The following is a 27,988-nucleotide window of genomic DNA, read 5'->3' as shown; positions in this document are numbered from 1 at the left end:
AATTTTCCCCAAAGGAACACATCTTCAATTTTATAATGAAAATCAAAGGGGAGTGAAGCTCAGACTTCAAAATTTAGAGTCAACATTTCTAGGGGCTCAGGTCCTTTATAAAGAGCAAGGTTGTGTATTGGGCACCTACTGTATACGAGACACTTCACATACAGTATACCGTTAATTCACCCAACACGTATTTACTGAGTGCCTACTATGTGCCAGAAATTTGATCTTCATAATAATTTAGTAGCACTATTTTACAGAATAGGGTTCCGTCTCATCCTCTTTCATCTCTAATGTTACCTCCTCAAAGAGGCCAGCCTGGAGGGCCTTCTAAAGCTCCTACTGCCCGCTCCCCACTGCCTTACTAGGTTGGTTAGTTTCCATCAGAGCCCTTATTTCATCTGAAATTATTGCCTATTTTCCTGCTTTGCTGGTCTGTGATATAGCTCCCTCCCTAGAATACAGGCTCCAGGAGAGCAGAGGGAGTTTGGTTCACCTTCCTGCTTCCTCAGTGCCCAGGAACTCACCTGGCCCATTGGATGGCTCAGTCAATGCTCGGCGAATGAATGAGCGAAGGAGGATGGAGAAGTTAAGAAAGTCGTCGGGGTCACACAGCTCACAAGTGGCAGTGTCAGTATTCAACCCTTCCTCTATAGACTGGCATTTCGTCTATCGGCGTCCGTTCTTCTCTCCCGTCCTCTTGCTCTTCCATTTCTGGGGAAACAGCGGAGGAATGACCACTGACTCCTGTGGCCAGAGAGTCCTGGGCAGGCGGCAGGTCAGGTCCGAGTTTAACGGAGCCCTTCCAGCGAGAGGAGGAGCCCACCGGGCAGCAAACAGGTATCTTAGCCCTTCTCTCTGCACGTCGGCCCTCGATCCCCACTCCCACCGCCAGCCGCCCACCCCCGGGGACCCGCTGAACGCTGCGCAGGAGGGAACGGCCTATCTCAGCGGCTGAGAGCGGGATCTGCCGTGGGGACGTGGGTTTGAATCCCAGCTCCCCCTTCCTAGTGGACCTTGGGCGCACCCCTTTAGGACTTTGAAACTCGGTTTCCTTAAATGAAGAACGATAATAAACAATGGTACTAACTTCCTCAGCTTGTTAGGATTGAGTATGACCACACAGAAAGCCCAGCGCTTGGCACACGGTAAGCACCTGGTGAAAACGGCAGTTAGGGGTAAAACCAGGCGATCGAGGGGCAGGGCTGAGGTTTGTGCGGAGTGGCCGTGGGGCGAGGCGGGGCGCGATGCCCACGGCTTCTAACAGGGGAAAGAGCTCTGGGGTCCTCCGGCTCCCCACCCCCACCCCAGGTCATCAGGGCCTGGGACACCGAACCTGGGGCGCCCCGCGCCCCGAGCCGTTGCAGTTGAAACCCACAGAAGGAATTCCAACGCTGGACGGGAAGGGTGTGGGAGCCACCGGCACGCAAATCGGCCCCAGCCGCCCTGCCCGGCCCGCCCCGCGGAGACAGCGCCCTTTTAAGGCATAGGGACCCTTCCCAGGCCGGTCCCAGACGGCGCTGGGTCCAGAGCCGACGCGCTCGCTCGGCGGCCTTCCTGCCTGGTCGGCCGAGCGGCGCTGGACAGGGCCCGGGAGGGGGATCCGGGCGGCCAGGAGGCCGGCGGGCCGGGGCGGGGACCGTTGGCCCTCGGAGTGCGCGGGGGTCCCCTGGGAAGGCCGAGTGAGAATCTAATGGAGGGCCCCGGCCCCCACCGTGCCTAGCACTGTGCCAGGTGCTCGCCCGGTCCTCCGCGAGGCTTAGCGGGCGAGAATGGGCTGAGCCCCAGGCGCCGCGGGCGTGTCGCAACGGGGGAGTGCCAGGGACCGTGGAGGGAGCCAGCCCTCCCCCTCCAGCTGTTCCCAGATGTCATTCTGCCCGTCCAGGCGCCTGGTTCCTGAGCTCAGGGGGATTCCACGGTTACTAAGCTACTGGTTTTTGTTGACTTTTAAATATTTTCTTCTAAGGGAGAAGGGGAGGGGGGCAAAAGTCAGGAAAGAGCAAATAAAAGCAAATCGAAATAAGCTCCCCTCCCCAAAGGAAAACTGCCCTCCATCCACCACTCACACACAAATCCAAGGCCTCTGGACATCGTCACCTTGCTGGAGCACCCGGCTTCTGCCCCATCTTCGTCTCCCTCTCTGGTGAATGAGGGCTGATGGTGGATGGTCCCCCTGTCTTCGAGCCCTGGGTGGACAAAGGGGCTTCCAGAAAGAGAGGAGGAGGATGGCCAGTGGAAATGGGCTCCCTTCATCGTCGGCCCTGGTGGCCAAGCGCCCCTCCGCCCTGGGCCCATTCCCCAGATACATCTGGATCCACCAGGATACACCCCAAGACAGCCTAGACAAGACTTGCCATGAAATCTGGAAGAGAGTTCAGGGCCTGCCGGAGGCCTTGCAGCCCAGGACCTCAAAGGAGCAGCTCTCTGCCACCGTGGCTGGGACTCCAGGAGACAGTGGGCTCAGCTTCCAAGAAGAGTGAGTGTCCCCCTGTTTGGTTGGCATCGAGGGAGGAGAGAGGAGATGAGGTCTCGCCTTCTGGGGTCATGTTCTGGCTCACTGTTTAGTCTGGTTAAACCCTAGAGGCTGTATGCTTTTCCTCCACCCCTATGGTCCTTTGTCCAATCTTTATAGGAAAGTTAACTGGGGTCCTGAAGTTACCTGGGTGAAGAGCCGGACCAGCTGTGTTTCTGCTGCCTCTTCGCCAGCCCACTAAGGGGATGCTTCTCGTCCTAAAGGCATAGGCAACTCAGATGTGGATCTGAGGACCTTGAAAAACTGCCCTAGTCGGGGCTGAGGGTTAGATGTTCCCGGCTTTCCCACGAGGCAACTAGAAGATCCAGCCCCCCTCCTACCTCTGAAGCCTAGGCATTGGCGCAGATGAGTCTGGTGGTTTTAAACCACATCTGGAATTCCCTAATACAGGGAGCAGCTGTCCCATTCAGCCTCCACAGAAACTGCTACAAGAGCACACATCAAAATATTTACTGGGAAGGCACTGACATATTCAGAGGACATAATAGAAAATTAACGTGCGGGAAGATGGCTGTAAATAGCCCGTTTTCTGGTTGGGAAATCCTGTGTCTGGGAAACACAGAGCTAAGTGTTTCTCCGCCGGGGCAAACTTGAACAGATATTGTTGGAGATGGATATTCACAAAGAGAGGAAGGAGGGACCTCATTAGGAAAAGCAGTAAATCCACTGTGGTTATTAATGCCACTGTTGAGCGCTTGTTCAATGCTTTGCATCTTCAAAGTAGGCTGCAAACATTAACTAATCCTCCTGGAGTCCTGTGAGGCAGGTATTAGTGTCCCCATTTTACAGATGGATTAAGTGTTAATAATTAAGTGGTAATTAAAGAATAAGTGATAATTAAGTGTTGCCTGTTCTCACACATGCTCCAACTCAGTTTGGAGATGCTCTGGAGTGGGGGAACCATTCAGGCAATTATCAGCTGCATCTGGTTCCAGAGAGTTCTACACGAGAGCCATGAAGACAGGCAGAGGGTAACTGCCACCCAGGTCTGTACTCCTGCTGTCCCTTTTCAGGCTCACTTACTTGCTGCAGATGAAGGTGGAAGCCACTCTGGCGGTTAATTGCCCCCCTTGCCCTGTGGCTCAGCATGACCTGGCTGAGATGGGAGTGGTCTGTCTGCAGCCATAATCCCACTGTCCAGCCTCCAGTAGCACTGAGCCTCTCTCCCCTGCCCATTGCCATCTTCTCTGGGACAGGGCCTTGGCAGGGGGCCCGTGGGGCTGTGCTCAGCTCCCAATGACCAAGGAGCTGATTGTCCACTTTGTGGACCAAGGGTCAGCGGCAATTTCCAGTAGATGGCACCCTCTCTGCCAGGTCACACTGAGTTAATGGAGACAGACTCTATTTCCAGTCTGCGCTTGGCTGAAAAGTGAACTGGCACACCTTTGGCCAGTTGCTTAACTCCATTTGGCCTTGATTTTTTCATCTACAAATTGAGGATTATATGCCCTGCCTTGTCCACCTCAGAGCTGATAATGAGGATCAAATGTGATGGGAAAAAGGGAGACAGGAAACAGAAAGCTGCATTATACAAATGAGGCAGCCCTTAAATGTAATTCTCAGAGTTCAGGGGTTTTTGTTGTTGTGGCTTCAGTCTGGGGGTTTCACACTATGCTCATAGACCCTAGGGTGCTTCAGGGGCCACCCTGGAGTCAAGTGGCTGGATCGCTGGGCTCAGATCCCCAGTTCAGCCCGAGCTGTTTGACTTTTATGGGTTTTACTTACTGGAGTTCTGATAAAGGCTGCGTCTGAAAAAAGGGTTTTGCTACTGAGAAAAGAGCTGGGAAACCACTGACTTAGTTGAATAAACAATATCATAATCGTGTAGATATCAACCAAGGAGAACACAATGAGCTATTCTTGAAATAAAGGCAGCTGCGATGGTGGAGTCAGATAACTCTGGTTTCAGATCGCATTTCAGCCCCGCGCCAGCTGCGGGTTTAATTTCTGCGAGCTTTAGTTTCCTCATCTGCCAAATGGAGATGATTACTAGGCATTTCACAGGGTTATTGGGATGATTAAATGGGATATTTAAACATTCCTGGTAATAACTAGGATTTGTAGAAATTCCTTGTAATATTGATGATGATGATTTCTTTAAGCCCTACAATTATTACATGAGTTAGCTACTATTTTAAACTCCTCCTCTTTCTACTTTTTATTATGCAAATTCAAATGCATAAAATAGAATAGTACGGTCCATGTCTATGTGTCTGTCACTGAGTTTCGTTAGTTACCAAGTTTGTGCCATTCTCGTTTCAATACCTCCCTCCCCCATTTTTAAATTAAATCCTTTTTACAGATGGTGGTTTAACTTTTTTGGTTTTTTTACAGGTTTGGAGGGGTTAATTTATTTGCCTGAAATCCTACAGTTAGGAAGTGGTGGGGTTTCAGAAAGCAAAACCATCTTAGCCACTATGCAATAGTGTTGGCTATCTTCCCCTAGAAACTGAGGCATCTTTTTGGATAGTCAAAATATTTGACGGTCCCGTGTTCTGAATGATCACACGTGGATAACAGATTTCAAATCCAGGGAGCTGTCCACTATATTTCTGGGATGCCTTCAGGCCCACAAGACACCTCTCAGCTAGCTTTTCCACTGTTTAATCTGTGGACCTGGTTTTGGTGATGTTTGCTGCTATCAGGGTGGCTAGATAAGTAAGTTCTAGAATTCTTGTCAGCTAGAAATTTTTCTTAACTCTGTCCCTAGATATGATAGAGACCTAGACATCTCAAGTTTGAAAGGGATCTTGGAGGCCATCTTCTGCTGCTTGAATCCCTTCCTCAACGTTCTTGCCAAGTGGTTAGCCACTTGCACACTCTTTTAGATGGGGAACTCACCGCTTCCTAAGGTGGCCCCTTGCCTTGCTTTGGACCCCGACTGTCAAAAGACCATTTTCTTCCTGTACTGAAATCTCTATCAAACAAATACCCATTAATCTGGACTCTGCCCTTAGGGCTCCAAACCGAATCTATCCCTTCTTTCTCTCAATAGCCCTTTAGATATTAAAAGATGGCAACAATATTCCTTCTCGGATTTCTTGTTTCTACAAGCTGAATACCTCTGGTTTTCTAAGTTTCCCCTCAGGTACAAGCTTGGTCAGTTTCCTGCCCACACTGCTGGGCCCTGTGGCAGTGCAACAACCAGAACCAAGTACAGAAATCCAGGTATGATCCAACTTGAGTATATTGGATCCTCCTTGTTTATGTTCTGTATTCATGGTAATGGAGAATCAACACCACATTCATTTTTCTCCCCAAGCTGACTTCACTCTATGGACATACTTTGAGGTCGTTCATTCATTCATCCAATTCATCAGTCAACAAATATTTATTAAGCATCTACTATGTGCCTGCACCATGCTAAGAGTTAGAGCTATGAACCAGATAAGCCCTCGTCTTCCTAGAACTTCTGTTCTAGTGGAGGAGAGAAACAGAAAAACAAGTAACTAAAAGACTATGAAAGCTTCAGAATGTGAAAAGAACTGGTATTCTAGTTGGAGGAAACCAGTAATAAGTTCACAAAAATAAACCAGATAACTTCAGAAAGCTACGAGTGCTCTGCTGGAAGTCAAAGCTAGAGTCCAAGGAGGGGTGTCTTTAGAGGGGTGATCAGAGAAGGTCTCTCTGAGAACAGGAGGGCATTTGAGTTGTGACCTGGATATCAAGAAGGAGCCAGTCAGGTGATGACCCAGGGGAAGGAGGTCCAGGCAGAGGGAGAGCAACTGACAAGATGCTGTGGGGGGAATGGGCTTGGAGGGGGGATGCGTGGCTGGGGTGCAGTGAGCGATGGGACTTGTGACAAGGTGGTATCAGAGGCTAGAAGGCCTGGAAGATCACTGTGGGGAGTCAGATTTGATTCTCCGTGGACTGGGACACCTGTGGAGGTTTTAGGAAGGAGATGCAATGTGATCACGTTCAGTAGTTCTTAAGGATCTCTCACACTGCTGTGTGTGCGTAGGTGTGTGAGAGAAGTTGGGAGCCTCCGGGCAGGTGCTGCAGTGTCCACGTGAGGCACGACGGTGGTAGTGGCCAGCTCAGTGTGGTGGCAGAGGAGATGGAAAAAGTGGGGGATGCGTTGTATATTTTGAGAGGAGCCAACAGACCTCTGAGGACATGGAGCACACAAACAGAGACATCAAGGCTGACTCCAGGATCCTGGCTTGAGCCATTGGTTGGATGGTGGTGCCATTTACCGAGGTGGAGAAGAAACGGGGGAAATGGGCTCTTAGGGAGAAATCAATAGTTCTGTCTAGCATCAATTAAACTCCAGAATCTTGTTCAGTTATCTTTTAATTAGTCTTAAATTTGGGATTAGAGAATTGTGGCAAGCTACTTACTGATTCATAGTCTAGGATTAGTTATTTGTTCTTTCCCCTTGTAGCTAAAACTTCAAAGCCTCAGAATGGAGACTTTGGATTTGCTATTGACTCTGTTCCCCTGACTGAGAAGTGGCATTTGTTCAGTCTTTCATTTGTGGGTTCACTCAACAAACACGCACAGTTGCCTTCCTGGTGTGGTGCCAGGCCCTGTGCTGGGTCCCAGGGATACAGACATAGGTAGGACAGAAGGCCTTCCCTCAAAGAGCTCCCAGTCTAGTGGGTGAGATGGACACAGATACGATGGACAGCAATGACGTTCAACAAATGTTTATTGTGCACCTATTGCATGCCAGACAAAGTGTGAAAATGATACAATAGTGTAAAAGATGGGGACAGTCATTGACCTTCTTCATGGACCTTCAGTGTCTTGAGAAAGGCAGATCACAATGTATTATGATAAATGTTCTAATGAAGAAGTCCCAGTGCCGTGGGAGCACACTGAGGCAACACATGACCTGGGCTTGGGGCTCAGGAAGATTTCCTGGAGGAGGCTGGGAGAAGCAAGCTGGAAGGTCAAGAGATGAGACCCCCCACGCTTGAGTGTCATGAAAGACAGGGATACAGCTCCCTGGGAGCAGAGGATGGCAGGATTGATTGTCCCTGCGAGGGACCCCATGGTGGTGTCTCTTGAGTTGGGTCTTGAGAAGAGAGAAGGAACAGCTTATAGAAAGAGTCCTGCAGGTGCAGGGAAGGATGAGAATTTTCCAGGGGATGGCATGGCCCTCATGGGAGTGGATGAGAGCGGAAAGGTGGCCTGGAGCTTGCTGGATGTGGTCAGCTTCTCAGGGTGCTTCCAGGTCCTCGGGCAGCACCCAAGAACCTTCCCACCTTCCCATCTCCATACGTCAGAACTTGGCTTGCAGATGCAAAAGCCATTGGCGGGCATCATCCCAAGCCAGACACAAGTAGGAAGATAAGTCTGCAAAAAGAAAGGAAATCCATTTAAGCATTTGAAAACCAGAAATGATTTCCTGATTTGCAGCCTTCCAGGGTATCTGTCTGGAGAAGGAAGAGGGCTGTTTTCCACTTGCTTTAGTAAATCTCCACTATTTGCACCCACTGGCCAGTCCTCCATGCTGGTGGAGCCACTGGGACTGGGAACCCAAGGCCCTATTGGGTTGTTTGAACCGCTCTTCCAACAACCAGTCCTTTGTGCTACTATTATTTAAACAAGTGGATGAATCCTACTTTTCTGGAAAAGTTGTTTGGAATATACCCCCACTTTTATTATTTTTTTTAAAACAGCTTGAAAACTGGTGACGGGAGTGATAAAGACAAGACTTATAGGTGGAAGCCTAGACTGATGTCCTAGAGCAGAAGCCAGCTCTGAAGACCTCAGGGGTCTAATGCTCTAGGCTAGCATTTTCTCCCCTTTGAGGGGTCAGACATCTCTGAGAATCCGAGCAAAGCTGCCGTACACCCTGAAACGCATCCTTACATCCTTCGACATTTTGTGAATGTCAGAGACCCCATGGGCCCCAGGTTGGAATCCTTTTCTCCTGGACACTAAAGTGTCTCCGTCCCATAAGCTTCCCAGAGCTGGGTCTCAGCTGCTGCTATGACCCCAAGCACCTTGACAGCAATGCATCCCCAATCCTGGTTCTCAAGTGAATTTGTGAACAAAATGGTGTTAGCAGACAGAAATTCAAGGCCCCTGGACCCTTCCCTCCTCTGGTCTCCTCATGCATCCTGTCAATCACCTTCATGATGGTCTTTGGCTCCTTGCCTTCTTGCTAGTCTCGCTTCTACCATTTTCAGAACATCTCATTTCTCTGCGTCTGGTTCCTCTCCTTCCTGGATGTCCTTCAACTTTCACCAGTTTCATCTTCCTGAAGCATATCAACAATGTCACTTAGGCATGTTCCTTGGCTCTACCAATGTCTTCTGAACCCCCTGACCTTGTCTTCCAGGGGCTCTGTGGTTGGCCCTGCCTACATCTCTAGATGTACATCTTGCTGCTCTTCTCCAGCAGGTGCACATCTCCTTGCCCTTGCTCAGGTTATGACACTACCAGCAATGCCTTTCTTCCATATCTTTGCCTGTTGAAATCCTACCCGTCTGCAAAGACCTAGATAAGTCTGTCATCCTTGAAATTTTTCACTGCTCATCCCATTCAACACTTTTTCTTCCTCCCTCTTCCATGTTCTTCTTTTTAATTTTAATGAACCATTATATCTCCTCGCTTTCCTAAGAGTTTAAAGGTGGCTCAGATAACAACGAAACAAGTGGATCTGAATCCCAACACGCTTCCTAGCTGTAACCACTTTCTGTGCCCCATTTTCCCCTTCTGGAAAATGGAAAAGATGATAGTGACCACCTTCAAGGATTACGTTGGAGGTTAATGAAAGAATGTATGCAAAGTCACACAGCACCTGGCACAAGACAAGGACTCCGGGTTCGTCATCATCACCATGGTTATTGTCATTATCAAGGATGAAATAACAAGGGTGAAGTAATCAGCAATGGTATGGGGAGGCTTATAGACCAGAAAACCTAAGCTAAAGGGAGCTACTCAACTGAGGCCAGCATTTTGCTTTGAGATTTTTGGCAGCCTAGGACAAAAAGTGGGAACATAACAGTTGGTTTCTATAGCTCATATTATCTAATAAAGGAAAACAAGAGAGCTCATTAGGAGAGACAAACGCTTCCCCAGCTCTGAGGACCAGAGGTAGGGATCTTTCCATGAAGGTGATGGGATGGAAGAGTTGGTTTAGACCCAGCTCTTGTGTGTACTCGGCCGGAAAGGAGGACACAACGTCCCAGTTGGATCCTTCGGTGCACTTCTGGCGTGAGCTTTCTGATGAGGCAGTCACCTGGCATGGGCTGTACAATTCCTTGTGGCAACAATCCCTCCTCCCCCACTTGACCATGGCTCCTTAAGGGCAAGGGCTATGTCTTACTCATCTCTGTCTCCCCAGTGCCCAGCCGAGTTCCTGGCACCCGGTGGCTCTGCAGTGTGTATGAATGAATGAGGAAGTGAATGATGGATGAACCATAAAAATGTCACTGCAAGGAGGTGAGGCCAGAGGTGGCCAGGAGCCAAGCAATGGGTCACAATCATCAGAGGAAGCATTGAGTGACATAGGGACAGAATATCAAGCCAAGACATTGCAGGGTTTTTTTCCTCCTGCCTTAAGCGTTAGAGAAGGGAACTAATATTTTCTTGAGCACCTAATATACGCCAGGCTCTATATTTTAATTTTCTGTTTATCTCGTTGTCTTAGCAGCCCTTCCCAGTAGACAGTCAATATTACTCGCATCTTACAGCTGAGGAAGCCGAGGCTCAGAGACGTTAGGCAACTTACTCAGAGTCACCCAGCTTGGAAGAGGCGGAGCAGGGATGGGAACCCAGTGGGGCTTCAAGGCTGGAGCTCTTTCCCAGACACCAGGAGCCCTTCAGAATAGCCCTCCCATGTCTGCTTAGCACTGGGAGCCATGAGAGGTGAAGGGAAGATGAATCATGATTAACGTCCCACATCCCATGTCCCCCTTTTTAATTTAATTTTATGATTTCGGGAGTGGTGTCGCACGCGGGTTGCAGGAGCCTGCAGAGATGGGCCACCAGTGGTTTGCTTTAATCCTCTTTTTAATATCTTTGTTGCAACGTTCTTTCCCATCCAGTTCCCAAGTCACACTAAAAAAATACCTCTTCCTTAGGGTAAGCCTGCTCTTATTAAACAGATTTAAATGAAAAGTTTTAAAGATAATTTGAACAATAAGAATCACTCTGTAGCTCCCAGCCGAAGCGCCTTTATTGCTGTATTTATTCCCCAGTATTTCCTGTCTCATTCCCCAGCTCACTGAATCCCTCATCCCCCAACCCTTCCCAACTCTGGCCTGCTTCCTGTTTACTCTGCATCTCTTTTCCCTGAAGGGGATGCGGGGGGAACGGGGTGGGGGGGGCGGTGTCTCACCTCCACAGTGCCCATCTATCCTCTAAGGCTGTCCCACCTGTGCTGAGGAACAGGTAGGGAGGACCTGGAAAGTGTCCGGAGGCGAATTCGCACCTGCCTGGGAGTCTCCAAGTGCCTCTCTTGCATCTGAGCCGTGGGGGGAGTGGGGGCAGAGGGTGGAGCAGGGCTACCTGCTCAGAATGCAGGTACCGGGGCCCCTTCCCGACCAAGGGAACTGCCATGTCCCCAGGAGTGCCCAGGAAGCTGCATTTGAAACGAGCACTGCTGGTGGCTTCTGTGCATATACATAGAAAGTTCTCTGATACTTTGGGGGTCAAAGATGGTGGGACCTCAGGCTTAAAAGGGGCACCGCTTTGAGAAGGAGGTGTTTCAAAGAAAAGCATGGAAGGAAGGAGGCTGACCTGTATGGAGTTCCAAGTGTGTGAGAGGGACATTGTAAAAAATGAACTTGACCTTACGTAAAGGCCTTTGCTGAGACAAGAGACGAACACGACGTCCAGGTGTGACAGTCGGGTGGCTGAGAGATTTCAGTGTTACCTCCTTTAACCCCGGGGGTATCACCATCCCCAGTGCAGATGACGAAACCGAGGTTTCGGCCCCGACTTCCTTGACTTTCTACCCCAGCCAGCCCGGTCCTGGGCTGTGAAGGGTCAGCGGGGCTCCACGCCTGCCCCTGGCTCTGCGCCCACACCATGCGGTCTCTCAGCCTGAGCTGCTAACATTTGCATAGCGCCTGTTACAGTTTACCAAGTGCTTTCACATCCATCATCTCACTTAATCCTCACGCAGCCTGGAGAGGCAGGTGGGGGGGGGGGGAGGCCAGAGCTTTATGAAGGCCCTCTGCCCACCCCCTGCCCCCACCAGAGAGGTCCCAGCAGAGCTCCGTGGGTTTCCAGGAACCTTTGGGACACAGGTGTACAGGCCCTGGGATGGCAACTGAATCTGCAACTTCTCTCAACTGCCTTTTGCTGCCTCACCCTCCTAGTTCCTGGCTGGCTCCCTGGCCTCTGGCCCTCCTGCCACTGAGGCTCAGAGAAGGGAAGGGAATTGAGAAAGGTCACCCCATCAGACAGGACAGAGCTGGGGTTTGAAGACACATCTCCCGACGGCACAGCCCCTGCCCTTTCTCCTGCTTCTACTGTTTTGGGGGAGAGCAGGGCAGTGGCTGGGAGTAAAGGCTTGGAGCCACGTGGACTTGGGATCCAGTGCTGCTCCAACACTTACTCTCTTGGGTTCTGACTCCTGCCTCTATGTCTAACCTAACCTCATGCAAGCCCCACCCATTAATGAGCCCCACCCACTTGGTCATCAGTCTTACCAATGCACCAAGCTCTTCCCCACCTCATGACCCTTGCACATGCCGTCCACCTGTGTCTGGAAAGTTCTTCTTTGCATTCTTTGCCAGGCTAAATGCTTATTATCTTTTAGGCCTCGCTTAAATGACACTTTCTCAAAGATGCCTTTCTTGCTTTCCTAGTTCAGGGACCTACCCCCCTCGTATTCTCACACGCAGCTTTTCACTTTGGTTTTCAAAGCAGTATAGCCTAGCACCTAAGAGAGCAGTGAACAAGATCACCTCAGTTCACCCCCTCTGTCCTTTCTTAATTCTGTGACTTGGGGAAAATTACTTAACTTCTCTGTTCCCAGCCTTCTTCATTTTTAAAACTGGGATCATTGTATCTTTCTGTGTCAGTTAGCTTTTGATATATAACAAACCACCCCAAAGCTTAGTGGCTCAAAACAACAAGGGTTTACTTAGCTCTCCTTTCGATGGTTGAGCAATCTGGGCAGGGTTCAGCAGGGCAGTCCTTCTGGTGGGAGCTGGGCTTGACTGAACATGGCTTGTGCTCATCCACACACCTGCAGTCAGCTGAGCCTGGCCAACTGTTGGCCAAAGGCCTTGGGGTTTTCCTCCTGGGATGTGTCATCCTCCAGCAGGTTTTCCTGGGCTCGTTCACGTGGAGGTTGCTGAGTCCCAAGAGAAATGAGAGGTTGTGCCCTAATGCCCAAGGACTTTCTGGGTCTCTGCTTATTACTGAATCCAGAGGGGCAGAAACCACCAAAGGGCCATGACAGTAATGCGTCTTCCATCCCACTTCACTGGGGCTGCGGCGAGGATTAAAATGAGAGCTTTGCACAGAAAGTGCTTAGCACAGCGCCTGGCTGGTTGGTTAGCACTCCATAAGTGCTCATCCTTCTTCTTTGTGACCTAGGACTTAGGCATAGTACACAGCTTGCTTAAGATCTGGCCTCCATTAAGCCCTGGGGATTTGAATCCAGTTTCTGCCACTTTCTGAGGACTGAGCTTCTAGGCACTGCGCTCTGCTGCTCCAGCCACGCAGACGTGTCGAGAAGTCAGTGTCTGCCACAGGCCTGAGGTCAGTCTGCGGATCGACTGCCATCCAGGCCCAGGTCTGCGCAGAACCTCTAGCCCTTGCTCACTCTTCCATCAGTCACGTTGCCTCGGCGCCGGGCCCGGGTACCATGTTTGTCGTTGATCTGAAATGCCATAGTGGGAAGAAAATATTTGTTTTGGTGTCCTCTTCCAGGACTAACAATTTTCTGCTTGCATTTTTCTGTTGTTTGGCTCAGATGAATAGCAGTTTTCATCTTTGCTCCGTGTTATCATGTACACAGAACTGCTGTCGGGGAGCTCACAGCATGCTTGCTTAGTCATTATTCTGAGAAGGGGTGCCAACAAGGCAGTAGCCTTTATTTTTATACGGCTCTGTACACTGCAAATGCAGAGATAACGCTCAGCGCCGTGTACAGACCCGCCATCAGACACCTATCGTTGCTGGAGGTGGGCAAAGCAGAGGTGCTGGGCACCAATTCTGACTTGCTTCCTTTGTCAGAGCCCGGGAGCTGGATTAACCTCCCCGAGTGATTCACCGTGATAGAGTCTGTGGCAGATTTTATGGTTTTTACCAACTCAAAGGAGAAAGCAAATAGCACGGGAGAGGTGCCAGCATCGGCATAGCTTCTTAGGAAGAGAGACAAAAGGATAGATTCCAGGAAATGCAGGCGGACAGGCTTGACATTGAACCCAACGAAGTTGTGGGGAGAATGGAAAATCTTTCTGTGAGCCCCAAAGTGTTTGCTAAGAGTTGGGCGGGTTCTGTGTGGGATCTGCCAGGGGACTGCCTTGCAGAGGTTGGCGGTTCTTAGGATCGGGTCAAGCAGGGTGGTTAACGTCATCTGATCACCCACAGGGATGCCAGGCCAGAGGTGGGACTTGAGATGGGAGGCTGGAAAATGGAATCAAAGCCAGAAAGGTTGTAACCAGTACAAGGAATGGGGAAATCTTTGGCAACAGAGCTCTTGAATTCAAAAGCTCCAGGAAATGGACAAGAGTAAGGACAATGTCCTGAGCTGGTTCGTTCATTTATTCAACAAATGCTTACTGAGATGGAGTTATGTGCCAAGCACTGCTCTGGGCCCTGAGGGCTCTGTGGTGAGCAAGATACCATCCTTGCCCTCAGGGAAGATATGCTGTTGTAAGGAGTAAAGACATAATAAGATGCTGTGATGGTGATCAGTACTAGGAAGAAAATGAACAGCTGATGGAGCAGAGAGTGCCTAGTAAGGCTGGAGGTGAGAGGTTCAGGGGGAAGGACATTTAAAAATGGGCAGGAAAGGCTAGTTTGAAAGTATGAAAGATGACCTGAGGCCTGAATGAGAAGGAGCCAGTCAAGGGCTGATCTATCCTTCCATAGGAAGTGCAAAGGTCCTGGGGCTGGAATGAACTTGGCTTGTCAAAGAATATTTATAAGGTCAGAGTGGCTGGAAGATGGGGGGTCAAAGCAGGAGGGGGCCATGGGGCCACTTCGTGTGCTGCCTTGGGGGTCAGAAAGGAGTTTGGATTTTAGCCTGTGTGTAAATGAGAATCCGCCAAGAGAGTGTTAGTGGGAGGATGGTTTGATCTGAGTTCTAAGACTGTCCTGGCTCTGCAGGTGTGCAGTTTTCTAGAACAAATAACAACAAATGAATCTTGCTTTCTTGGGAGTGGAGGGGACAGGTAGGGAGACCCTGGATCAGGGACTTGTAACTGTGAGCTGCATCTTGGCTGCACCAGGTGTTTGAGAGAGGCTGTCTTAGAGAAGTGGAGATGGGACTATAGTGGCTGGATTGCTTTATTCTCCCAAAGTGTTGATCCAGGATTACTGTCAGGCTGGGGGGAGGGTCTCTGACAGTGTCCCCAAGGCTCAGGCCTGGACTCTCGAGTTTAACATTTTTATCAATAAATTGGCGGGAGACCCAGAAGACATGCTCATCAGACATGCAGCTGGCACGCAGCTGTCAGGGACAACTAATGCCATGGATGACAGGCTCCGGATTCATCGTGATGATCCTCCGCAGGCCGGAGTGATGAGATGAGCTCAGCAATATCCCCGCTTGTATTCAGATTGGGAAGCACAGCCCAGCCACGGAGCAGGGGGACCTCGCTGGGTAACTTTCCCTGGAAAGGAAGTGGGGGGCTGAGGGGGGATGTGGTAAAGGCAGCCCGACCCATCCGCACCGCACCCCCACGCCAGCCTCTCCACTTTCTTGGTGACAAGGTCCTTAGCCTCTTTCAGGCTCGCTTTTCCCATCTGTAAAGTAGGAATGATACTGTCTACTGCCCAGGGGTGTGGAGAGGGTTAAACATGAGCATATGTGTGGATGCCTGGCTTCCTGTCTGGCCTATAGTGGATTCACGGCAGATGCAAGGGAAACAGGAGTTTGTAGGGGCTGTTCCAGGGAAACCAGGATGCTCTGGGCAGCTTTTCAAGGGCACGTGGAGAACCCACCGCCAGAGTGGGTCCTTCTGGGAACGCCAGCTTCCTAAGAGGCCCATTGACCCTGCGATGTGTCCAGAGGAGAGTGACCAGGGAGCATGAACAGGGGTTCTTCCTCAGCTTCCGCCTGGCTCCGGGCTGGGGGAGGGGTGGGAGCACCCTCTCAGGTGCTGAGAAGGGACCACCTGTGGGGCCTTTTGCGGTACCAAACCCTCCAGGGCCCTGTGGGTCTTTTAGAAGCTGCTTTGACTTCTCCTTGGGACCGGTACTTTAAAGGATTCAGTGGTGAGACTTTCGTGTATGCATGTATTGTGTAACATTTTTATTAAAAAGAAAATAGCAGAAACAGAAACCAAACATGAAAGTACAGCGAATCGCGTGTGATGGCCTCATGTACCATCAGCCAGCTTTTAGCGATGATCAACATATTACCCCCCACTTCTCCCTCCTGCTGCGGGATTAAGTTGAAAGCAAATCCCAGACATAAAGTTATCTGTAAATACTTTAATATGTATCTCCAAGAGATAAGGACTCTTTTTTTGTTGTTTAAGTATAACCACAATACCATTATCACAAGTTTTAAGAATTAACATAATTGTAGTAAGTCTTTCTAATTCAGAAAATCTCTTGGTCTATAGCTTACTTTGCGAGTTTTTTTGGGAGGAGGAGATGTAAAAATTGGTCCTTCACATGTCTGGTTTCTGTGACTCGAGACTCACCCGTTCCCTTTGAGGAGGATGGTGAAGAGGGACCTACGGCTTGGGACCATGGATTGGCAGCCTCTTTATTCTGGTTGTTCCCACGGGCACAGTGGTGAGAGTGGGGCCTATTTATAGACTAAGTGTAGACATGGGAAGGAGGTAAGGAAGTGAACAGAAGAAAGGGCAGGGAAGAAGGAGAGAAGAGACAGAAGGGATGGAAGAGGAAAGCGAGAGTAGAAGCTGGCCTCGCCTCACATGCAGGCTTGCTGGTCCTTGCAGCCTTGCACTGGAGCTGATGCTCACAGCCAGCGCGTGCTGAGCGCTTCCTGCATGCGGGCATCATGGGGAGCTCACCCACAGCTTACCTCCGCAAGTTCTCACACCACCCACAGAGTGGGTGCTGTTAGGGTCATAGCTATGTTAAAAGGGAGGTCCCTGAGGTTCCAGAGTTGGATGTGAAATAAGCAGTGGTGCCCGATTCTGACCCAGGTCCGTTTGGCTGGAGTCTGCTTTTTCCTGCTTCCGAGCCTGCAAGGCTACATGTGGGGCTGGCGTTCAGGAGGCACAGCTGTCTCTGTTGTTAGGATAATGACACGCTCCCATATCCTCAGCTCTTCCCCATGCTCCCCAAGGGCCCTGGCCACCCAGCTCCCTTTCCAGGACCTCCTGGGCCTCATCAGGACCCAGCAACTAAGGGGTTAACGCCCAGCACAGCAGGAAGCCTCCGGGACTGTAGCCTCTGCCTATTCTGATTGGTTGTCAAAGGGACTGACTGTTCCCTGGTTCTGTGTGGTGACCTGTGCATCATTATGCATCTGCACTTGTGTGTGCATCAAACACGTATGTGTGTGTGTGCATGTTTCTCCGTGTGCACATGTGAGTGTGCACGTGCTCATAGACAAAAAGCATCACCAGGAAGGCATGTCCTTGCTGGGAGCATTCCCTAGTCACTGTTTGCCAGACCCACTGGGCCATCGGAGTGGCTTGTCGGAACAGGAGCGTGTACCAGGCTGCCCCAACGGCAAATCTCTGCTTGTGGGGTGCTTTAATTTTTTCCTCTGACTCTTCTTCATCATCTTCATCACCTTCTCCTGGGGCAGAGCACTGAGCAGTTTCCAGAATGCTCTGTGTAGACCTCCTCATCTGAGCTTCACAGGAGCCCATTGAGTAGAAGTAGCAGAAGTTTCTATAGCTGTGTAGCCATGGTCTTTCTGGAGTGCCAGGGAGAAAGATACTCACTTGCCAAGGATACTGGTAAGGCAAGCTAGGCCAGCAGGATTACCATCCCCTCCCACATCTGGAAAGAGCCAGCAACCAGGAGCATAGAGTCCACGGGCCCATCAGGCTGGCGCTGGCCATCAAGGGTCCAGAAGGGGAGGTGCAGAGAGAGGCCAGTGTTTAGATGCAAGGAGATGTTTGCAAATTGATGCAGGGACCAACCAACTGCTGCTGCTCCCAGGAAGTGGGGCTCAGTCCAGAGGTTATGATCTGGTCAGATGACTATGCCAGCCAGGGTAGGCATGGGTATCCACAGGGCCACAGTGTGGAATCCAGGATCCAGGGGCCCAGCCAGGCTGACACGGGGGTAGACATACTAGCTGACACTTGTGTCATCCTTACTCTGTACCAGACACTATGTGAAGCGTTTTGCACATCTGTGATGTTCCTGTTAACCAGATGAGGAGACAGGGGTACCGAGATGCTGAGCAACAGGCCCAGGGTCACAGAGCTGGGAAGTGACGGAGCCAAGACATGAGCTCCTGCTGTCCCCTCCGCAATCCCTTCTCTCGCTCTTCCATTTGCAGTGAGTCTGGGGGCTTCCCAGGGCTCAACCTCAGCCGCCTGGACCCCATGCTCACAGCTGTTGGCTTACTCCCGACCCGTTTGCTGCTGGTCTTCTGTTGTTTCAGATCCTGGGCACTACTGGATAGGGAGGAATGGATTGAAATTAAGGCTCAGCTCACTCAGCCAGACGTAGCATCGGGAGAGGACCCAGGGGTCCTCATTCCTAGAACTGTGCTCTTGGTACAGTGCCCACTGGCGTGGCATAGAAACCTCTTGAGAGTCCACTCCTGGTTCATTCTCTGTCTTGAGAAAGCAATAGATTTCTCTTACCTGGAAACATGTTTCTCCACCCCCTTTCCCTGGGGCCTTCCTGCAGAGCCACGCCTAGGGAGCTGGCATTAAAGCCGTCTGTCTTTCTGACCTGCTTACAGAGCTCTGGAGTTCAGCAGTGGCAAAGACGAGCTCTCCCTGTTGGTGGAGCAGGAGTTCCTGAGCCTGACCAAAGAGCCCCTCATCCTGGTCGCAGACAACTCGGGGGAGCTGGAGGCACCTGGCAGCTCTCCCAAGGGCCCTCGACAGCCGGCTCCCTGCCTTCTCGTGCCTCCTCTGGTGACAGGCAGCAGTGAGTGCCCAGGAGCCTCCGTCATTGCTAATGATGAGCTTCTGGAGCCGAAGGTGGCCGTGTCCGTGATCGGCAGCCGGCAGGACTGCGATTCTGCCATGTCTACGGTCACGGGCATCCTGCGTGCAGCCAAGGTCAAGAGTGCCAAGGGGACAGAAGACAGAGGTCACAGTCTGGGTGCCTCCAACTCAGAGATCAGCAAGCTCCTGGCCCAGTTCCCACTGAAGTCCACCGAAACGTCCAAGACCCCCGACAACAAGATGGTGCTGGAGGAGACCAAGGTCATCAAGGACTTCCTGCAGAACAGCATGTTCAGTGGCCCTGGACCCAAGGAGCCCACAGGGCTGGGCCCATTCCTGCTGCTGCCACCCTCGCCTCCTCCTGCACCCCCCGACAAGCTCCCAGAGCTCCCTGCTCAGAAGAGGCAGCTCCCAGTGTTTGCCAAGATCTGCTCCAAGCCCGAGGCTGACCCCTCCGTGGAGGGGCACCTCCTGATAGGTGAGTGGGACTGGGGGAAGGGATAGCAAGTGGGCCTGCAGGGAGGAGAAACTTATCAGAAAGCCACAAGGGCTGCCGCGGGCACAGGCAGCATCTTTGTGCAGGGTAGGACGAGGTGGCCTCCCTGGTGGGTGCAGCCCCCAGGTGCAGGGTGTTCTTAGTGCCCACAGGGCTCCTCTGCTGGATGCCCATGTATGGGGCACAGCTTGTATAAGCAAATACGGCAGTCCTCATCCCAATGCTTTGAGCAGATAGACAGGCACATTTGATAACTGGCTCGTTTTTTGAATCCACCAGATAACCAGAGTACATTGAAGGAAGCATTTACCCTAGCTGAGTCCAGCTTCACCCTGGACTTGGACTTTTTGCTGGATAGGATAGAAATTTGATTGGCCCCTGGGGTCATCTGGCTTCCGATGGAGGCGCCCGTTCTGACCCTGAGGCCTGGTCCTCTCTCTGGGACAGGGGGCTGAACATGTAAACCCTCCAGGTGCAGTTCAGACTGTTGGCCCTGGGATTTGTTCCCTGGGACTCCAAAACCTCAGAAAAGTGCATTTCCATCCCCTAATTGAGGAGTCCACATCTTTCCCGGGAAATCCAGCCAGCTCCCACTTTTCCCCCACCCACTCCCAGATTCGGCATTTTATGCCTCTTCCGATCCAGCCACTCAGACTGATGGTTCCAAGAAGGCAGACTGATGGCAATGACATTTGCCTACAGTCAGCGGTCCCTACGAATGTAGATCATCCTCCCGTCAACTGAAAGACAAATGCCCCCCAGGCTGTAAGCACAGATGGACAACTGAGAAATGCCTGTATCTGGAGGCCCCAAATCCATCCCCCTAAGAAGATAGGAACGGGGTCATCCTCGAGAATATTCTGTGCTCTGGAGCTTTGTAGGAAGGCCAAGGAACCAGAGCTGTGGACGGCAAGCTGCACTCTGGGTCTTAGGCAGGCCTCTAGGAGCCCAAGGGCTCTTTGGAGGCGAAGGACTGTATACATGAGAGGACTAAGCCCTCTCTGGAGAGAGGGGACTTTCCTCCCACCTCCTCCTCCAGGAAGGGTGCCTGGCTAGCTCTCTGGAGAGGGGCTGCTTGGTTGGAGGCAGTCTTGTCGCACCCACCCTCCCCACCGTTTGTGTGTGTCTGTGTGGACAAGCGTGTGGGCAAAGGGAAGCCAAAGGGAGCATTGCAGGTGTGAGTGCATTTGTTAAAGAAAATGCATGCGTGAGTGTGTCTGAGTGTCTGACCATCTTGTGTGTGTAGTCGTGTATGTGTGAGTGAGTCAAAGGAACGACAGGCAGGATTTTGTGTGTGCTGTGTACACAGAATTTGGAAGAGGGAGCTCTGAGGTCACTGAGTGGCAAGCATCTTTAAGGCAACCGGAGGTGTGGGAGAGATGCAGGTGCGTGGGCTCTGGGGAAAGGCTATTATTAGTGGGTACTGTTCCTTCAGTGCACTGGCCGGGGGCTAAACGCGGCAACCAGAGAAACTCTTGGAAGAGACTCTAGGGACATATTTTGCTAAAAATGTCATTTTCTCCTAAATTGGTTCAGGCTGGAGCAGTTATTCCCTTTGCTGGGATGGTTCCAGGAGGACAGGTCCAGTCCTGTCCAGACACAGCCACAGGTCCCCTGAGCTGGGGAGGCAAGAGCTGGTGGGATCAGATCCACTCCCAACAGGTAACACGGGGCACAGATCCTCTGATCTGGCTCCTACCAGAATGTTCCACGGTGCCTGCTATGTGTCCAGCACCATTTTCCATCCCAGCTCTATGGAGACCATGACCTCCAGGCTGGGAATGAGTGAAGGATGCTGGGAGGGCAAGGCCCTCTTCCCTGCTTCAAGGAAGCAATGCCTTAAAAACACACACACACATATGTATATAATTCCTCCCCACAATACTTAATTTTGTTTGAAGGAAGAGCTCCATTGCTAAAAAGGAAATACAGGTGAAAACCATAGCTGTGGAGGGTCCCACGATGGTCCGGACAGCATCTTCATATTGGGAACGCTGGGTCTATTTGGAGAGATTCCTGAGCCTGGCACCGACTACATCCAGTGACTCACTCTGTCTCTCTGATGCCTTTGCCCACAGTCAGCTGTGCCTGCCAGGCCTCCTCCCCCAAACCGTACCCCTGGATGGAAGGCCTCGCTGAGGGTGCACTTCCTCCTGGAAGCCCTCTGACCCTCTCAGATGGAGGCTGTCTCAGCCCCCCTCTTCTCCCACTGTGTCTCTGTCACCTTACGGTTCCCATCTGCCTTGTCCCAGAGCTATTTCTGGGTTTGTCTCTCTCTTCCTCCTTGTGGTGAGCTCCTGCAGGGCCAAGTCTGGCTCTGACTCATTGCAGTGTCCCCAGCACTCAGGTCAGGGCCTGGCGCTGACAAGTGAGCTGTATCGCCTGTGAGCAATGAAGCAGGAATAGAGTTCGTGATGAGGGAGCAGACCGAGGCTCAGACCGCGTGTTCTGTGGGGATGTGTGTCTCCCCCTGGAAACCAAGTGTTCCCTGAGGGCAAGAACTGTGTCCAAGTCAGCTTTGTATCCTGAGCCTGGCTCTATGGAGGGTTGGAAGGAAGGAAGAGAGGAAAAAAGGAGGGAGAGAGGAAGGGGAAATGTGGGAAGGAAGGAAAAGAGGGAGGGAGGAAGGAAGGAATGAAGGAAGGAAGATAAGACTGGATGGATGCATGCATGCATGTGAGTGTGAGAGGGGAAGACCAGGATGGGCAGTGGGCAGTGGAGGCTTCACGAAGGAGACTGGGGTTGGATTGGGCTGGGAGAGGGACCCTAGAGTGGCCTGAGCATCAGGTATGTCCTATGGAGGACCCATCACTTAGATCACAAGACAGTGTTCTCGCATCTAACAGTTGGCCCTCCAAAACCATTGACTCAGTTTCCCTCTTTCTGTAGAACGTAACTCTGGTGCCAAGGAACCAAGCAAGGGTCAAGAGAGCCTCTTTCTCAGTCAGTGGCCCCAGAGCCAGAAGGACAGCTGTGGTGAGGAGGGTTGCAGTGACCCGGTGAGCTCCACATCCATAGCCCTGCCCGTCAAGAAACCTGCATGGCCGGCCAAGAAGAACCTGCTCTATGAGTTCCTTGGGGCCACCAAGAACCCAAGCCGGCAGCTGAGGCTTCGCAGCAAAGTGGACGTGGATGGGCTGAAGCTGAAACGTAAGCTGACCCTGCCCGGAAGGAGTCTGTAGACGAAAGGATTTCAGAAACCCTCAGGGGCCCTGGGAATGGCTCTGCCATCAAATGACTGTCTCATCCATGGACAGGTCACTGTCTTTCTCTGGGTGTCAGTTTTTAAACCCATAAAAGTTTTCCCCCCATAAAATGGGGGAAATCCATTCTCCTCGTGCCTCTTATTGGGAACACAGTTGCTAGAGAAATGCAGCTGGTTTTCAGGGACCACACGGGCATTGTTATTCCTGGTGGTCAATCTGAATGCAGCCCTAACTCAGTGTACATCACAACCCCTCCAGTCGCCCAAGCCAAATAAAAATCTGTGCTTCAGATTTTTTCTACGCTGGGACTATTCATGTCTCTGCTCTCTCTCCCTTGCCTTCCTATAACTGCTTTCGTCAAACCTCCTTTCCCCCCCCAAAAAAAATGCCAGTAAGGGGAAACTGAGGCCCATCTCTGACTCTATAAGCCTATAGAACATATTGTAGAGAGAGAAACTAGGATTCACATCTTGAAACAGCTCAACCAAATCTTACTCATTAGACTAGTTTGGGGTCATACCATACTGCAATATATAATATTTTAAAATACGTTTTAAAAAATTATTCCAATATAAATACAACCACCTGTGGAAGGTCCTCAGTGTTGCCAAGCACACGTCCTCAGGGGGCTGCTTGAATAATTTGATAAGACTGACTTCCAATATCATAGCAATTGTTTGTATAAAACTGGATTTTTCTAAAGCCCTTGAAAGAACTCAGTTTCATATGTAGGTGAAATACAGCCCTAGCAATCTGGTTGGTTGTATTCTCTTGGTAAACTCCCTCCTTTGCTAGTGAACGATGGAAAGAGAAGCTCCAAGCCAGACCATGCTGGGATTTTCACCGCTTCCAACTTGGCAAGGTGCGAACGAAGGATGTTTCCTTATAGTTGGAAATTCACCCAAAGTTTGAAGAACCCTCCGGGAGCGTAAAAGACCTGAGCTCTGAGAACATTCACCCCGGGGACAGTCATGGTGCCAAAGGCATCCTGGCCTCTCCCTTCCTATTCACTGAAACGCTCTCCCTTTCCTATGACTCACAGTTAACCCACCTGTGACAGTGGCCGACAAGAACAACCTCAAGTACACAGGGAATGTTTTCACTCCACGCTTTGCCACCACCTTGACCTCGGCAACCGCGAACCAGCCACTCTGGCTCAACCTGAACTATCCACCTCCGCCCATGTTCACAAATCACTCCAACTTCCCACAGTATCAGGTGAGCCAGTGGGGCCGGGGCCTGGGCCTGGCTCTCTGCCTGGCCATCCACCCGGGTTCCGGCCACGGAGGAGCTGTGGCTGGCAGGGAGACTAGCAAAGATGCTTCAGACTCATTGGTTAATTTCATTGGGGTCACATCAGATCAACTACTTGGTACACACACACACACACACACACACGCATATGCATGTACAGTTCTAATTTTCCTTCATCTGAATTCCAGTTCACTCTGAGCTGTGTATTCCAGAGCTGCTTTGCGAGTTTTGGCCTGTTAAGTGCTTGGGTTCCCAGAATAGGATGATGGCATAGGCCTTGTTTCCACCCACATCCTGTGACTTCCTTTATAGGATGACGTCCGTCCTGGATTACTCGGGACAGTCCTAGTTCAGATCTTTTGTCCCAGGGTAATTGTTAATAGCACCCCCTTTCACTCTCAGTTGACCTGGTGTGGATGACAAATTAGATGGCCACTTTATTTAAACTACATCCGAGCCATCTTTGCTTGTACCAGTGTAGGGGAGGAAGGCATTTCCTCTACCCTTGGGTTCTTCTGGCTGGGCTACAAATTAAATTGCTATGAGACAGAATAACAGGAGAAAATCAAACAAAGCTTTATAACATGTATACATGGGAGACACTCAAGCAAACTGAGCAACTCGCCAAAATGGCAGGGGCTCTCATCTTAAATACCATCTTCAGCTAAGGACAAAGGAGGATGTTGGGGGTAGTGGTTTGGGGCTTCAAAGGGGAGGAAGGCAATTCACATGGAAATGGAAAAGCAAATGTTTGGTAGATAGAACTTTGATAAGAAGGAGCTTAGCCAGAACCCTCCCAGTCTACTGGATACCCAGAGTTATCTATGGTGAGGGCCCGTCCTGGGGCCAGGCCTTTATTTTAAATCTCTTTTAGGCAGTTAAGAGGAAAGTCAAAGTTTCTTTCAGAGTCTTTTGTTCTTAAAAATAATCAAGGCAAGGCAAAGAGACAGATTTTGGGGTGGCCAATTCTGATCCCCCACACCAGCTAAGGTGACTCGGCATAGAGTCTCAGTCTTGGGCTCATGGCTTAAAGGGAGTTGCTGTCCACACCCAAAGGGATGATGAAACACTTGTAGTAGGGTTGGGAATTTTACTCACAGAACTTATTTATGCAGGGAAAATGTAGTTTCTTTAGTTAGTCTATTTAACTTAATCTCCCTTAAGAGCTGCCACCCACTGGGTAGATGGAAGAAAAAATCAAATAAACGTCCACTCTGGTTTAAAACGTCATCCAATCCAATATCTTAAATAGTTCTGGCTCTCCAGGAAAGATGCCCAGTGTCTGAGATTTCTCAGCTTCCTGCTCCCCTCCCCGCTCCCCTCCAGAACGGCATTGAGGTGGACGAGGAGGACAGGGAGCACACAGCAGCTTGTGGGGCCAGGTCCTTGGGAATCTGCTGCCCTAGCCTGGTCCAGCACAGCCTGGAGAGGGCAAATAGCGAAGGAAATCCACCCAAAAATCATCTTGGCCTGTCTACGTTCCCTTCCCCTCCCTCCGCCCTTTGGGTCCCTATGTCATTTCCTCCTTTACAACAGAAGGGCAAGGTTTTCAGCTTCGATCTTCTCTACTCCATGTAAGGCCTCCCTGAGCTAATCCCCCAGACTTAGCCCCTGAATCCTTTTTGTTGTTGTTGTTGTTGAGGAAGATTAGCCCTGAGCTAACATCTACTGCCAATCCTCCTCGTTTTTCTGAGGAAGACTGGCCCTGAGCTCACAACTGTGCCCACTTTCCTCCACTTTATATGTGGGACGCCTGCCTCAGCATGGCTTGACAGGCAGTGCATCGTCTGTCCGCACCGGAGAACCCCGGGCTGCCGAAGCAGAACGTGCGTACTTAACCGCTGCGCCAGCGGGCCCAGCCCCTGAATCTAAAACAGGACCTAAAGGAGTTTAGCGAAGTCTCTCTTTTTCTCTCCAAAGTTTTGCTTTCAAGCCATTTTTTTTGTTGTCGTTGTTTTCTAAAGAGAAGTGCCTAAGCTCCCCTCACCAGGGACAGAGCCTCACACGCCACAGCACCTCCGCTGAGGTGAGAGGCTGGACAGAAGTGTGATGGAGGGGGGTCCAGGGGCCTCAGCGACTGTCTGTGATACAGCATCCTTAGCAGCTTCTTCACTGAGATCCCTCTCCTCTTGCCTTTTTGTCTCTGCACCTTCTCTGTTCAGCCATTTATCCACCTACTCACTGATTCATTTACTTACTCATTCATTTCAGTAAGTTTAATGACCTCTGCTTCTCGCTGACGACAGGCCGAGCACTGACGAGGTGAGGGGGTTCCAAATGACTCTGAAGCTCCGAGTCCAGCACAAGTCAGAGCAGATCCGAGACCAGCACCACGTGCACCCCCACCTCTGAAAAAGGAGCAAGTGCATAATTTTATGTAGCCTAGACCGATTCACTCTAAAATGCACTCACGGGGCTCACCCTGTAAAGCCAGTTCACAGTGGCTTGCTTTATAAAGAGGGGCTAATGTCCCTTCGCTATGTGAACTTCTCGCTTGGCTTTTGGGAGTAGGTGAGGTTGGCACATACTTTCTGGGCGTAAAGTTCATTTGTCTTCAGAGATGTCCACGTTAGCATCGCAGGGCTGACTCTGAGGTTTCCCAGGCCTCTGGGCAGAAGTGGGGGAAGGCCCTGGCTGGTAGGGTCCTTTGGGGACAGTTTAGGCCTGAATGGGCCTGAAGTCAGCTGTCGGAACTGACCCTCCTGGGAAGTAGTAAAGGACAGTGTAATTTACCTTCTCCCAGCTTCTCATGATCTCGTAATGCCATCCAGCTTCAAGACGGCACATCAAGTGGCCTCATATGATAAAAAGAAAGTTTTGCAATGGACTGACTTGCGTTTAAAGGAATTCCGCTATGTGGCCTTGGGCATGTTAGCTAAAAGCTCTGAGCCCCGGTGTCCTCACTTGTGAAATGGGCTCATAATAATCGCAGCAGCAGCAGCGTGTACTCGATTTGGTCGTGAGGATAATGGAGTCCATGGATGGGAAAGGGCCTTGTAAAATCTAAAGCATGATACAGACATTGGCCTTTATTACTATTCAGCCCCAATCTTCCTGCAAAACAGGGTCAGGGAGCTCCACAGACCTTGAGGAGACAGAGAGGAGAAACGGGGAACAGGCTATCCTAGTCTCTTTTCCTGCTTGGCGTTAGGAATAAAGATGAGGTCCCGAGTCCAGTTTACTCAGAGCTCCCCTGTGGAGGGACACAGAGCCAGGGAAGACCAAATCCCCAGCACCAAGGGGCTTCAGAGGCTCTGGGCTGCTTGGCATAAAGGAACTCTGCTTCCAATTAAGGAGGGAGGGTGGGCTCAAGCAAAGAAGAATGTGATTTTACAGAATTGCAATTCAAATAACGAGAAATGTCCTTAAAGTCATAGAGTGTTGCTCATACTGATGCGCATGGCACCGTCTCCTGAAAATCCACCCCAGGACAGAGCAGGGATGGGCAGCTGTTGGTCTTCCACAGATCCTAAGGGTAGCCTGGCCCAGGCGGGCTGGGAAGCTGGGAGCCTGGGGAAGTTGGCTGTGCGAGCAGAGCTGAATGTTAATAGGGAGGGAGTGAAACGGAGGAGGGACGCTTAGCACCAGGCCTTGGAGCTCACTGTGGGCTGGGAACTGGCACGGCAGCCCCATCCATCTGGCTTCTCTGTCCAGGTTCAGACCATAGCTGGGTTGCAGGGACCAGGCTGGGGTTATCGTGGTGAGTGGGGCTGCCCCGGGATGCAGGGCTTGGAGCAAAAGGGAGCAGGCGCACTGGTTTCAGGTGACGGAGGTGTGGAAGTGAGAGGGGCCCGACCACAGTCAAGTGTCAGGTGAATGGGAGCAGAGATCAAGGAGGGGCTCTGAGGGGGTGTGCACTCTTGGGGACCTGGAAGATGGGACCCTAGGAGAGCTGGGAGACTTCCCCCTGACCCCATATCAGGACTTTCGCAGCCTTTGGTGAGGAGCCTATGGGCTCTGAGGAAGTCATCAGGGGCACAGTGTCAACCGTCAACACTGATAATTGGCACAAGCTGAGCCCAGAATGAAGGCAGCATCTCAGGGTGCAGAATCTTCTGGAAAGGCATACTGGTCTGAGGGGTGCTTTGAGCTGTAAGCTGCATCTTAGGAGATAACTCCGGACTGGAGGGGCCATGAGCTGACCCCACCCACAGCAGCAGTTCTGCTGTGTGTGTCTGTGCGCGCGTGCGCACATGCATGTGTGTGTGTGTACATATGGGTACCCAAGGCCAGAGTTGTGAATAAAGTTTCTACTTCCCACTTGGCTGAGCTGCCAGAGAGCCTCTTCAAGTGCGAAAGG

The 27,988-nt window shown here is 51.1% G+C and overlaps 1 protein-coding gene across 4 annotated transcripts in view; it reads left to right on the top strand.

The window, feature by feature from the left end:
- The first annotated feature begins 1,236 nt into the window (after positions 1-1,236).
- The window catches only part of C2H1orf94 (chromosome 2 C1orf94 homolog), a 36,844-nt gene continuing 10,092 nt past the window's right edge, over positions 1,237-27,988 (top strand). Inside the window, exons 1-5 of one of the 4 annotated variants that reach the window (XM_023633879.2) lie at positions 1,344-2,473; positions 18,522-19,210; positions 20,765-20,890; positions 22,118-22,378; positions 23,477-23,652. In XM_023633879.2, coding sequence (XP_023489647.2) covers positions 2,145-2,473; positions 18,522-19,210; positions 20,765-20,890; positions 22,118-22,378; positions 23,477-23,652 — 1,581 coding nt within the window. In that variant the 5' untranslated portion in view covers positions 1,344-2,144. Of the gene's footprint in view, positions 2,474-18,521; positions 19,211-20,764; positions 20,891-22,117; positions 22,379-23,476; positions 23,653-27,988 lie in introns of all 4 variants that reach the window. The other 3 variants (XM_070260472.1, XM_001499537.7, XM_070260473.1) reach the window with 3 other exon arrangements.

This window comes from Equus caballus, chromosome 2, assembly GCF_041296265.1.
Source record: "Equus caballus isolate H_3958 breed thoroughbred chromosome 2, TB-T2T, whole genome shotgun sequence".
Classification (NCBI taxonomy): Eukaryota; Metazoa; Chordata; class Mammalia; order Perissodactyla; family Equidae; genus Equus; species Equus caballus.
Note: the sequence above shows the minus strand (reverse complement) of the source record. Positions and strands in the feature narration are given on the sequence as shown.